Source organism: Aplysia californica, unplaced genomic scaffold (genome assembly GCF_000002075.1).
Source record: "Aplysia californica isolate F4 #8 unplaced genomic scaffold, AplCal3.0 scaffold01403, whole genome shotgun sequence".
Lineage (NCBI taxonomy): Eukaryota > Metazoa > Mollusca > Gastropoda > Aplysiida > Aplysiidae > Aplysia > Aplysia californica.
In genome coordinates, this window is record NW_004798673.1 from 91692 (window position 1) to 104239 (window position 12548).

The following is a 12548-nucleotide window of genomic DNA, read 5'->3' on the forward strand; positions in this document are numbered from 1 at the left end:
CAGTCATGGTAACACTTTTGGAAAACGAAAGCAAGACAGACCGGAAGAAAGGAAATACGCCTTTTTCACGCAGCAGTTCTCCAGGTGAAGGACTAGAGCCAGACTGATTTTTTGTAGGTGTTTTACGGCACTCACAAGTGCATAAGATCAAATATGAGCGCGCGGAAAACACCAAACATTCTCAGTTGGTAGTGAATGTTGAATTGTGCCCGGATGGCTGCCGAAGCCTACTCTTATCGATTTTGGACAACCAAAGCATCTTTAATTAAGGTGCGCAACTTACACATGTGACCTCCAAGATTGTTTACCCTTGTCAGAGAAGGCAATGTGTAGATCTTACCTAGCATACGATCAGGGGTGCAGCTGAAAGACAGCAGTAAGAATTAGGAGCCAATGAGAAGCAGTAGGAAGGCTGCAGTAAGAGTCAGGAGCCAAGAGGATGGGGCAGAGGAGGTGAGGGGATGGGGACAAAAAGGAGAGACGAAAGCAGACGACAGAACATTTTAGAGAGCAGGAAAGGATGTGGTGAAAGGAGACAATTTATGAGAAGAGAATGTTCCCGTCGCTATCCGAATTCAAACCCGGGACCTATTGAATGAGAAGCGAATATCTTAACCTTTTGACCATGAGAACCCCCTGCCAGACTGACTTGGAGTTACACGTAGGGGGAAGGAGGGGGGGGGGATGCTGTGCACAGAGGTAAGAACAGAGCAAGGTCGCGTGTATGTATGTGTGTACGTGCGTGTGCGTAAACGTGTTTATCGAATTTTGTATTCATTTCTAGATCAATGCTTTGATTGGAAAAAGGAGAGAACCGCCAGAAAACGGGAGGCAACCAGACTGTGTCGAGTGTATTTTGGTTTTTATTTTGGGTAGCCTCCCTTAGAACATACTTTTTTTGGCACGAAAGCTGTCCACCAGAATCTATTGTTGTGAAAGCTCCCGTTGAAATTAAGGAATTACCAGCTGGCGCCTCTATAAATAAATTATCAATGGTCCGGACTAGACACTTGATGTCGATCAATGTCTTTATGGTTGCACGCTAATGCATAATTTCAAGAGTTATCAGATTCCCAGTCCGAGGAAAGAACAGCAAACTTACAGAAAGACAAGAAGATTTTCGCTAAGACTTACCACTATTACTAACAGTCTAATATTGTTTCCCATATTAATAATAAAACATTATTATTCTTAGATATAGGCCTAGGGCCTGTCTGGCTTTTTTTGGAGCGTTTTTAGCGCCTCGCTTTTGACTTGGTGAAGTGTGTTGCACATTGGCTAGGCTACGTTTTTGTCCATTTTACCTTTTGTCTTGGTTTCGTTTTGTGTTATCAAAACTAAAAAACAAACAAACAACCAAACAAATAAATAAATCGACATATAATACATAAATACTAGGTCTACTTTTGATGGGAATGAAAAACCAGACATAACAGAGGTTTTTAAACTGAAAACTCATGACGGAGTTTGCGAGGGTGAAGGAATAAAACACCCGAATAAAACACATAAAAAATATCAGTTGTCCTATACCTCCTACCGACGAAAAATAAAATGTGGACTTTTCTGTATAGACACCATTTGGGCTCCAAGTAGATTTAAAGTGTTCTTTCTTTTGACTTAGAAGAAAACACGGGAGTCCTTCCGAAAGCACTGCCTTTGGGCTTGGTGAAAAGCTCTGCCGGTAATATATATATATATGTATGTATGTATGTATGTATGTATGTATACTTCTGATACACCAATGAACGACGGGGAAACGGGGAAACCCTCATCGTCATATGACAGTGTCCCGATTAGGTCAAGTTCAAGGCCGATAATTTATGTATACCGGAAGAGTTCCCTGGGAATACCTGCTGTTATTGACGAAAGAGAGAAAGGACGATGCTGGTCAGGAGAGACGTCACCCTAGTTCCCGCAGTGCAAAGCGCAGACCTTTGCTAAGAGTGCATTTTATCGTGTGACTGTGAGCAGTGGCGAAAAAAAGCCAGCTGGATCCGCCAAAGTTTGCTTCGCTACGGTAAGTATTGGTGACTACTTACATTCCTTCTTTCATGTTCAAATGAATGTGCTTCTTTTGCCATTTTAAGATTTTAATAGAGGCGATTGTCTCGACTCGAGGGAAGGCAGCTGGGCCTGGTCAAAATTACAGTCACTGTTTGTAACTGCTATCACTCATGCCATTGTCATAGATCTAGATCTAGATCTAGATCTAGATATATAGATCTAGAATCTAGATTAGTAATATTATGATAGTATAGCAGGGCCAGTGGTTGATAGGCTAGATTGAGTAAACAATTTGGGATCATGTCGACTGGCGCAGCAGTAAGAAGTAGATCTAGATCTAGATTCTAGATCTACATTAGTAGTCTGTATAAGTAGAAGAGCTTTATCTCTAGACTCTAGAGAAATCTAGAAAAAGACTAAAAATTAAGGGTAGTTACTGTAGTTTGTACCAAAATTCTCCAATACTTGGTCTTTGTTTGGTTGTAGATCTAGAAATATAGGTCCTGTATTGTCTTCGCCTCAATATTTATTATAGATCTAAGGAAGGACTTCCGTAACGAGCGACCACCCCATCAAACACAATAAAGAAGAGGCCCAGACCTAACCCTAACCCTACCCCTACCCCTACCCCTAACCCTACCCCTACCCCTATCCCTACCCCTACCCCAAGCCCTCAATTCTGCTCTGTCTCATAGTGGTCGCTCGATACGGAAGTCCTCCCAGATCTAATATGCCTAAGTTATAATGTAGCATCAAATGTACATTTAGATGTGTCACTTTTTTCCACTATGAGAGCCGGTGGTGGTAGGCGTGGGTTTATATGGACATTATATACGCGCAAAAGAAACGTTCTTGAAGAGGAAAGAAATGATCGCAGGACGTAGGATCAGGGGCGAAGCGTCTATACAATCAAATAATCACTGCTTCCCTTCCTAATTTTGAAACATTGTCGCTGTCAAATTCATCCATAAACGTAAATCTCTTGAATTAAATGTAAAAAGACGTTCGTAATCAACAATGAACAGTATGCCTAACATTAAAAACGGTTTCACGGCCACAGAAATAGCCTCTCGGGCCACTCCATAAGCAGTCGCAAGCTTTGATTTAGTAGGCTGGAAGAGTCTACCAATAGAGTTGAAGGGAACATGTGCATAGCAGTCTAAACTGTTTCATTGCCACATATACCCTGTTCACCCCTTTGGGGCCACAGTTATTATCAATCGCAAGCCCTGAATATGTAAGCTAACTATTACACTGGTCGAGTCTACCTCACAAATGTGAGGGGAACTAACTCCTAATAATCTCTTGACTGCTCGACTTTTTACCGTCCTATAATCAGATCGTGACCTCGATTATGACACCAGCTCCTGGCCGCGAAAGGCTAACAAAAACAGCCAAAATGTGAAATTTTAAAAATGATAATTGTCATGTTCTACCAAAGAGTTAGACTCACTCACTGGTAAATCTATAACTTATAGATCTAGTACTGACATCTCTGCTGCTTTGCTTTGTGTTTGTGTATTCACATCTAAAGTTAAATTTAATTTTAGTTGGAACTGATATTTAATAAAATAATTTCCCGATTATTTTGGCGGTTGAACATACAATATGAATTCCGAATTTGTTTTCATTCACAACTCAGAGTCGCCGCTTCGAGTAAGATTCTTGTGTGATATCTACAGGCCATATCTTGTCCTGTTTCACTTTGATTACCCTGTCAAACAAGTCAGCCTTCGCCCCTGCGTAGGATTGAGTTTTTTTTTGCTTTAACAGTCTTAGGCTTCAAGCTGAAGTTCGCACATTTAATGGGAGGACTTCTGATCCGTAACGAGCGACCTCTATATGAGACAGTGTAGAATAGAGGGCTAGGGGAAGGGATAGGAGTTTGGTTAGGGTTAGGTCTCTTCTTTATTGTGTTTGTTTGGGGTGGTCGCTCGGTACGGAAGTCCTAATTCCCATTTAATATTTTTTGTCCGGAATGGTCCATTGATTCAAACCATCATCTGTTGATTGTAATTGAATTACACCTCCATTTATGTTATGTCAATTTGGATGGCTTTTAATAACTCATTCAGAATACAGGTTTTGGGCCAGCTTTGCGCCCAGAGACGCACGATTTTCGGTCAACTTTGAAAGTCTGTCATTTTTTCCCCTTTTGATATTTTAAAAGTTTGTTTTCACTATCTACACATTCAACATTTGGACTTTGCCTTAGATCTAATCCAATTTGCCTGGATATATTCCTAAACTTGCCAAGACCCCTACAAAAATGGTGTATGAGACCAAAACAATTTTTTTCCCTAGCAGGTTGATAGTGAAGAAATGCAGAAACAAACGAGATAAAGTTACCGCATAATTTATTATAATGCAGCTAAAAACACATCACAACACAATTTATAGTCCAAATACTGTGAAAAAACAGTTCCAGTCACTGTGAATAGTTAGTTCTTCTTTGTATGGTACTCCTCGAAGATCCTCGTTCTTTGTTGCCTCGACTGCCTTCACAAATCGCCATGGGATAATTTTTTTAAACGCTCTACGTCCAAGGGTAAAATACAAAATAAACAGGGTTTAGCGATGTCAAACAAAAGTTTCTTCACTGGAATATCTTCATTTGTGCTGCCACAACAGGCGAGAAATGCTATCGGACGATGCGTCTCCAACATAGCTCAAGGCTATCGGATGTATAGGTCCGCTGTGTCTCGAAGGAGTTTAAAAACTGGGCTTCTTTTCCCTGCCAAAGAATGGGCTTACTCTAATACAAGAGAATTGAACTTCTTTGTTCAAAATTAAGGGCCTATATCTGTACCAACACTGGTGATTCAAAACCGCCGTGAACAAAAATTTATGTGTTAAAAGATTTTCTTTTAATTTTGTTGGAAAAAGTAGCTGTGGAAACAATGTAAGTCAAAATCTTGCAAAAAATGTTCTCTGTAATAATTAAGCATCCTCAGCAGTGGGGATACACTGATTAGGATGATATATGATAATCATGGTACTGTTTGTAACTCGGTGGTCTCAGGCTTATAGCCGCCTCAGCTCGAGTGACAAGGAAAGCATGTGTCATGACGCGTTGGAATCAGGTACTCATCCATTTTTGGGCATGTAGAGTTATTGATAATATGGACTTTTAAAGTTATTTCATTTGTCTCACTTTTAATGAAAGAAATACCCATCTATCTGGAATAAAAGTCATAAATTTGTGATTGAAGGATGTGGGGGTCGCCTGGTTTCAGGGGTAAAATTATCGAGAAAATGGCTGCCAAAGTTATAGCTTGAGAGTCAATGGAAACAGAAAATTTACATTTCTTGTGCCTTTAATCAATGTTTTTCAGTAAAATCCATGCCGAATTGTTTTTTCAGTGGCCATAGGTGTTGAGCCAAAACCCAAAATTTGATAAAAATTGCCAAACCGGTGGAAAATTGCCAGTTGCTTCGATTTCATTGTTTTGACGAGTGCCTGATTTCAAAACAAAACCTCACATATGCAAATTTGCTTCCAAATTTCAAAGGGACGTATCTAAAGTGAACCACATCGCATCTGATGTCTTGTGGTGGATTGGTCATTGAGTTTGAGCTAAGCTTGCCCAGGCATGGCCTGTTACTGGCTTTCCTCATTGTGCAATTCTGTTTCAGGCTTTGTTCTTACGTCTTTTCCTCCATGGCAAAGTTGCAGTTTCAAATTATAAAGAAAAGCACGTGGTGTTTGCTTTGCTTCCATTAGTTCCAAGTGAAATGAGTCTTTTTATGGTTGATCTGATTCTGATAGTGATACTGTAGCAGCAATGACCGATCGATCATGCTGTTCGGGGACTTGTCAACTTTGAACATACTTACGAGTGATAATTATACTGTAAAAAATTCAGTTCTACACCTCCAACATGCTTCAAGGTGTATCATATCATGTTTTTATTTGGCACTCTATTAATAATTAGCTGGAGACCACTGTGCAGTATTTTTATTATATCATTGATGAATGGTTTCAAAGTTCAATAGAGATATAATACTGGGATATTGATTTTTGGGCTGTCAAATTTGTCAGTCTTTGAAATATTTCACAGGTGTTCTCCTGAAAGTCAAGGTATAAATTATTCATCCTAGAGTAGTGGATTTGTTTCACCTATGGAAAAAAGAGCTGTTGCTAATGAAGAAGCAGCTGATAATGTATAAATACAAATTTTAGTTAAGTTCAAAGGATATTGGCTGTGGCATAAATATAAATAGATCAATGAATTATTATGTAAGCTACAGTGTACCTTGTTTGTATTACTGTAGACCTTGTTTCTGTCGCTGTGTTTATCTCTCACTGCACCTATAGAGGTAAGAATTTGAATGTAAATTTCTTTTGCCTTTTGGCTATCAGCTGTCGCAAACATTAGTTTTCCTAAGTAATGGGAAAGTATTATCAGGAAACTCAGAAATACGGTTATCAATAAGTAGATAATTTTTCTTTGTATTAAAATTAGAAGACAGTTTCTTTCAAAACAACCCCCCCCCCAAAAAAAAAAACCCCACACAAAACAACTGTTGTCAACTTTTCATTTTAGAGTCATCTGAGATAGATTGCTTTCCCTGTTTTACTTTTAATCTGTTCCCTTACATTTGAGCTTCTGGTCTTACCTTTCTTGTAGGGGAAATTCACTCTTCTTTATTAAGTGATGAACCTAAGGAATGCTTGTGACACATCAATGTAAGGTTAAGATAAGTGTTTTTAAGGTGGTCTTTAAAAGACTTTAGTAGTGCTTTTTATTAAAATCATTTCCACCTTTCAAACATTAAATTTTTGTTTGTTTCTGGAGTTGTAGTTTACAGTGTGTGTACAAGATAATAATACATTTAGTAAAGAGACAGATAAAAAGAAAGTAACTGTCAAAAAAAAAGAAAAAAAGAAGTAGATCACTCAAGAACCCTTAACTACCAAAATATATCTGAGTAGTAATGATAGGATTTTTGTTCACTCACTTAAATGTGCATTCACAAATGTGCACACTTGTGTTTAACAACTGGAAAATTGGTGAGGTAATTCTCTGTGCTCCTGCAAGAGATAAAGTTTAGAAAAAAATATATGGAGGTGTGCCTGACTGCACAGGTTCTGTTTTGCCATGCAGGGAGATGAGCTTTTGACCTTTTGCCTGCTGTTCAAATTTGCTTTACATGATTGCCCAGTGTACTGCTGATAAGAAAGTCTTTATTTGACAAAAATAATTTTACTATTTTTTTCTAATACCTAAGCTTATGCGAACAAGGGAAGTGTCGGTGTAAGTTGGCAAGTAGCGTGCTCCTGTCCCACCTACAGGTGGCACAATGCCAATGGGGTGCTACTGTTCTATATCATGTCAAAAATCTCTTTTGGGAAGGGATGGTCTTCCCACTGCATTTTTACGTTTTACTGTCAAATATACACTTTCTGATTTGCTCTTTTTCGTGCTGTTCTGTAGACTGAGGGTCCTGTACATTGAACATTCAAAACATTACATTGTGTGGCCTGTCAACAATATATATATATGACTTTTTTGTTTTAAGTATGGTTTTATTTTTTCATGGGCAAAAGAGTTATTGTAGCCTACTCTTTATTGTAATTGCATGTCATCAAAACATCATCAAGGCTAGGGTTGCAATGATTGCACTCACTGCAACCCCAGTGTTTCAGAACCAAATTCACTGAACACATGTTTGACTTCACATCACCGAAACATAGCTCCCTCCATGTTGGAAAAGGCAAGAAATCCATTTTTTCTCCTGAATTTATTATATAGGATATCAATTTTTTCTTTTCAGGAAGAGACTCTTCAATGTATATTTTAAATATTATGATATAATATATTATATTATAATATAATATAATATAATATAATATAATATAATATAATATAATATAATATAATATAATATAATATAATGTGGTGTGATGTGATGTGATGTCATATTTTCATAATATGGTATATATATATAATATAATATAATATAATATAATATAATATAATATAATATAATATAATATAATATAATATAATATAAATAATATATACACATGTAGTATAATATAATCTGATATAATATAATATGATATAGTATAAAATACTAATATAATGTAATATAGTATAATATAATATAATAATATAATATAATATAATATAATATAATATAATATAATATAATATAATGATATAATATAATATAATGATATAATATAATATAATGTAATTTAATATAATATAATGTAATAAAACATGATGATAATATCAATGATAATGATTATAACAATGATGATATTAATCTATGATAATAGTAATGATAGCTATAATGCTTCTGCTGCTGCTGCTGATGATGATGATGATAACGACGACGATGATGATGATAAATATTGTTGTAGATTGTTTCAAATAGCCCATATTCTTATTGGATAGTAATTGCTCTATGAAATTCTCACTTTATTCTGGTTTACTTTCAAAGCAGTTTTGTCTCTCTTTTTCCGACAAAATTAGCGAAATATTTTTTCATTTGCAGAAATCAGAATTAAGAATTTTTTTAAAGTTAAATTGAAGGAGGGAGGGGGGGGAGGGTGGTGAAGAAACATTTTGACTTTCGTAGTATGATCAAAGATTTATTTTTAGTGGTTCGTCGTAATTTCTGTTTCTTAGTTTTTGCACCCCGAGAAACAGAAAGTTAAAAAGAACAAATAAAGATGCTGATAAGATATAATATCTTTGATGTTGCCAGTGGAACATCTGTTTAGCTCTCATGTCCTTTTATCGTTGTTTTATCAAAAACATTTCTATTTGAGATTACACTTGACAGCATCAGCACAATCAATTCAGCCTAGAATATTGAATGTAAGTACACTTAACTTTTAACGACACATTATGTGCGCTCGACAGCCTTAAGGTAATGTTGTTGTGCATTTCAAATCATCAAACACAATTCAGAAACTCGAATTTGTGTATTTATCTTAGAAGGCCTATGCATGTAGATGCCTGCTTTAAGAAAAAACCCTTTTTTCTTTTTTTTTCTTTTTTTGTTTTTTTGCTTTTGACAAGTCTTTGAAAACATACAGTTTAGAACAAGAACACTTTGTTTTTTAAAATGTGTATAACTTTGATCATATATTTGTACAACTTTCCGACTGTTTTCTTTTTCTGAAAGTTAAATAAAATGTCAGGCAACAGTAATGTGTTACTAAACCGAGAATATTGTTCTTGAAGCGTCTTGACGAGGTAGATTTGGAAATGAATAAAAGCATGTCTTCTGTTCCCTTTCCCCACCCATCCCCCTCCTAGAAAAGAAACTTATTAAATCTTTGCGATCTGAGGTGGTTTTCCATTTAGGGATAAGCAAATGTTAACTGTTACGGCTTGAAATCTTGTTTTCTCTACTTTCCAATCTAGAATGTTGTGTCCCTTTACGTGTTTTGCCCATGTATAAACTTGCATCCTTTCAGACCCTGCTTTCCCCTGCTGTGTGCTTATTACGTCGTTCCTTTCCAAAAGTATGCATACATTTGTCAAATAGCTGTTGAGGTCTTCGGAAGATTTCAACTGCAAAGCGCCGGGGAAAGAAATGGCTGTCGTACTGCTTTGTCCTTTTAGAACAAGAACGTGAGAGTCTGCCTCCCACAGGTTTCCCCAGGCTGCAGTACGTACACGTGTTTTCCGGCTATTGTGTGGCAATGTTAAACTGTATTCTGCGCACTGTTGCGTGTTTTTTGGAAAACCATAATATACAATGTATAGTGTATGATGACGTCAGTAGTCTAGTAGTTAGGCTGCTGGGCTCGTAAAGTAATCGTGAGAATGGGGGTTCGGTGATTCGAGGCCAGATGGGCGTGACGTTGTGTTCTTTTGGGAAATGCGCTTTACTTTACACGTAATGTTCCCATTTTCTTGATTCTATTGGAGGAGGACGTTAAATACGCTACGGGTGTCCCCGTACAATGTCGCAAGGGGCGTTTAACTTGTACAATTTCAGATTATATCGGAGATCCACATCGAATTCGGATGTCCTACTTCTGAAATAGCTTCACAGTGTTGCGAGGGGCGTAAAACTTGTACCATTTCACATAACATCGGAGCTCCACGTTAAATCCGGTCGTCTTGCCTCTTAAAGTAACCTTGCAGTGTTGCAAGCGACATTAAACCTGTACAGTTTTGCTTATTATAATGTCCTCGTTCTAGCACAGTAGAATTGTAAATGGGCTGATTTATCATGTCACGCTCATAACTGTGCCTGATCTGCAACTGGGAACTGCTGCTTTTTCTTTCCTAATCCTTACTATTGTCATTTACCTCTAATTCTTTTGTATGTTTGTCTCATTCTTGTGACCCGCTATTTCCGGGGTGCCTTGATAGTCGAAGCAGACATTGTGCTGTTGAAGCTAGAGAGGTGAGCAAAGTAAGTCTGATTCCCTGTAAGGACTTCTCTGTTGACACCCATCCCTTGGCGCCTATGCAGTTGCGAGCGCCGTAAAACCCTCTACTTTAAAAAAAACAAAAAGTGTATTGTCATTTCGTTGCCCCTTCAGCTGTGAGTCGTGAGTGACGTCTGCCCGACTGAGTGATGTCTAGTCAGGAGCTCCCGCCGCCCACTGGCCTGGATGGCAAGTCCGTCTTCAACGTGTTCGGTTACCATGGCGACCGTTACGACGACGGAAGGGCGTTCTCGAACCCCCTGGAAGCCCCTCCTCTCGATGCTGTAGCGGTCAGCAATGTCTCCCAGCACCAGCGGACCAAGAACCGCCGGCGGTCAAATGAGACGGTCAGCCTAGTCATGGCTCCTCTGAGCCCAGAGTCAGGTAGGCTAATAATAATAATAACGATAATTGTTATACTATTTTTAGTGGTGATGGTCCAATAAATAATGGTAATTATTAAATTTTTAAACTTTAGTCGAATGAATTGTTTTTCAAATTATCATAATTTTTATTTTTGTTATTATTATTGTCTTAAAATTTCAACGAAAAAGTGTATAAATAAGATAAGATAATTGAGATTAGATAAGTCGGAAGAAAATTGTACGAGAAACGGTCGAATAGATAAGAAAGATATGATAAGATACTGCTGAGATAGCCTACATTAATACGCAATATGTGTCTCCAGGTTGTGACTCATTTGTATGATGTTGCATAACATGCTGCAATTTTGCAATGTAGGCTATACCATGATCAATGATGCAAATAACAGATGCGAGCAAAGCTTCGGCTTACGGGTATAATATCAAAGAGGAAACGATTCACAATGTGAAATGTCATATTGATGTCCCATGGAGAAAATTTCTTTGCAAAGAGGGGAGGGGGGTTCTCTTTTTCATTCTTCTCATAGGTCTTTTAGGTATGCATTGCCATCCCTCAGCCCAAAATAAGAGGGATGGGGAGGGGGGGAGGGTAATTTTGATTGTTTTTGTAGATCATTAAAAGTGTGCATTGTCATCCTGCCGCAAAAAAGGGGGAGGGGGGGGTGATATCTTTTTGATTTCTTCTTGTACTCGTAGATCATTAAATTATGTGCATTGTCACCCTGCAGCAAATAAAAAAGATTGGGGTTGGATGAGGGAAGGGGAGGTATCTTTTTGATTTTTTCTTGTACATGTAGATCATTGAATAATGTGCATTGTCATCCTGCAGCCAGGAGGGAGGAAAGGGGGTGGAGGGGAGATTTTCTCCTTTTGATTTTTTTCGTAGATCGTTTATATGTGTGCATTGTCATCCTGCAGCAGCACTGTTCTTGGCAGTGTTCATTAACCCTTTCACTACAGTGCTGCGAGGCGTCTCCATCTACGTTGTACAGACAAGAAGATCTGAATTACTCTTTCAAGAGAGTCGTAAAGCCCTAGAATACAATACTTTCCCTCATTCATAATAAGCAATTGTACAATGTGCAGTTATATCTTCTTCAATATCTTTCATAACCCAGTAGAAAAATATACTGCAAAAACTTATGTTTGGAAAATTATATTCAGGCACATACGTCTACGTGGCAGTGAAGGGGTTAAGCCGGGGCCTGATTTTTATCTCTTCTGTTCCTACCTGTGGTGAGGTGGCTATGCTAGAGGCACGGGGTTCACGTCTGTACAGCTCAGCGTTTTGACGAGGCTGATTGAATACGTAACGAGCCAGGGATAAAATACTCGCCTACTCCATGCATAATAATCACGTGGTGTCCAGTTACACGTTTTTTTTTTCTTTTTGTATTTGTTTTTATTTTAGCATTAACTCTGCCGTCCAATAGAAGAAAGGCGTAACTGCAGATATAATGATTTTTTGGTTTAAAAAATGCACACCCCCCCTTTCACCCTTTAAAACAATAACACAAAACTATTGATGCTTTATTAAATATTTGTTTAAAGTTATGAACGGAATGTTTCACTTTTCCATCAACAATAAGATAGAGATCAGTCACTTACGTAGTTTTATCACTTTGATCTCTACTTTTTCTGGTCTAAATACATGTCTAAATACATGTACCTAGTCCTGCCTTTGACGCATGAAAGATATTGGCAAAAGACTAGTGATACAAACTACATTGTATATTAAACCGCCCGCCCCTCCCCCA

The 12548-nt window shown here is 37.8% G+C and overlaps 1 protein-coding gene across 1 annotated transcript in view; it reads left to right on the top strand.

The window, feature by feature from the left end:
- Nucleotides 1-1882: 1882 nt before the first annotated feature.
- LOC101849664 overlaps nucleotides 1883-12548 on the top strand; it is a 13557-nt gene continuing 2891 nt past the window's right edge. The window contains exons 1-2 of the mRNA XM_005112778.3: nucleotides 1883-2017; nucleotides 10523-10792. Of these exons, the coding sequence (XP_005112835.1) occupies nucleotides 10558-10792 (235 nt within the window). The 5' untranslated portion in view covers nucleotides 1883-2017; nucleotides 10523-10557. The remainder of the gene's footprint in view (nucleotides 2018-10522; nucleotides 10793-12548) is intronic.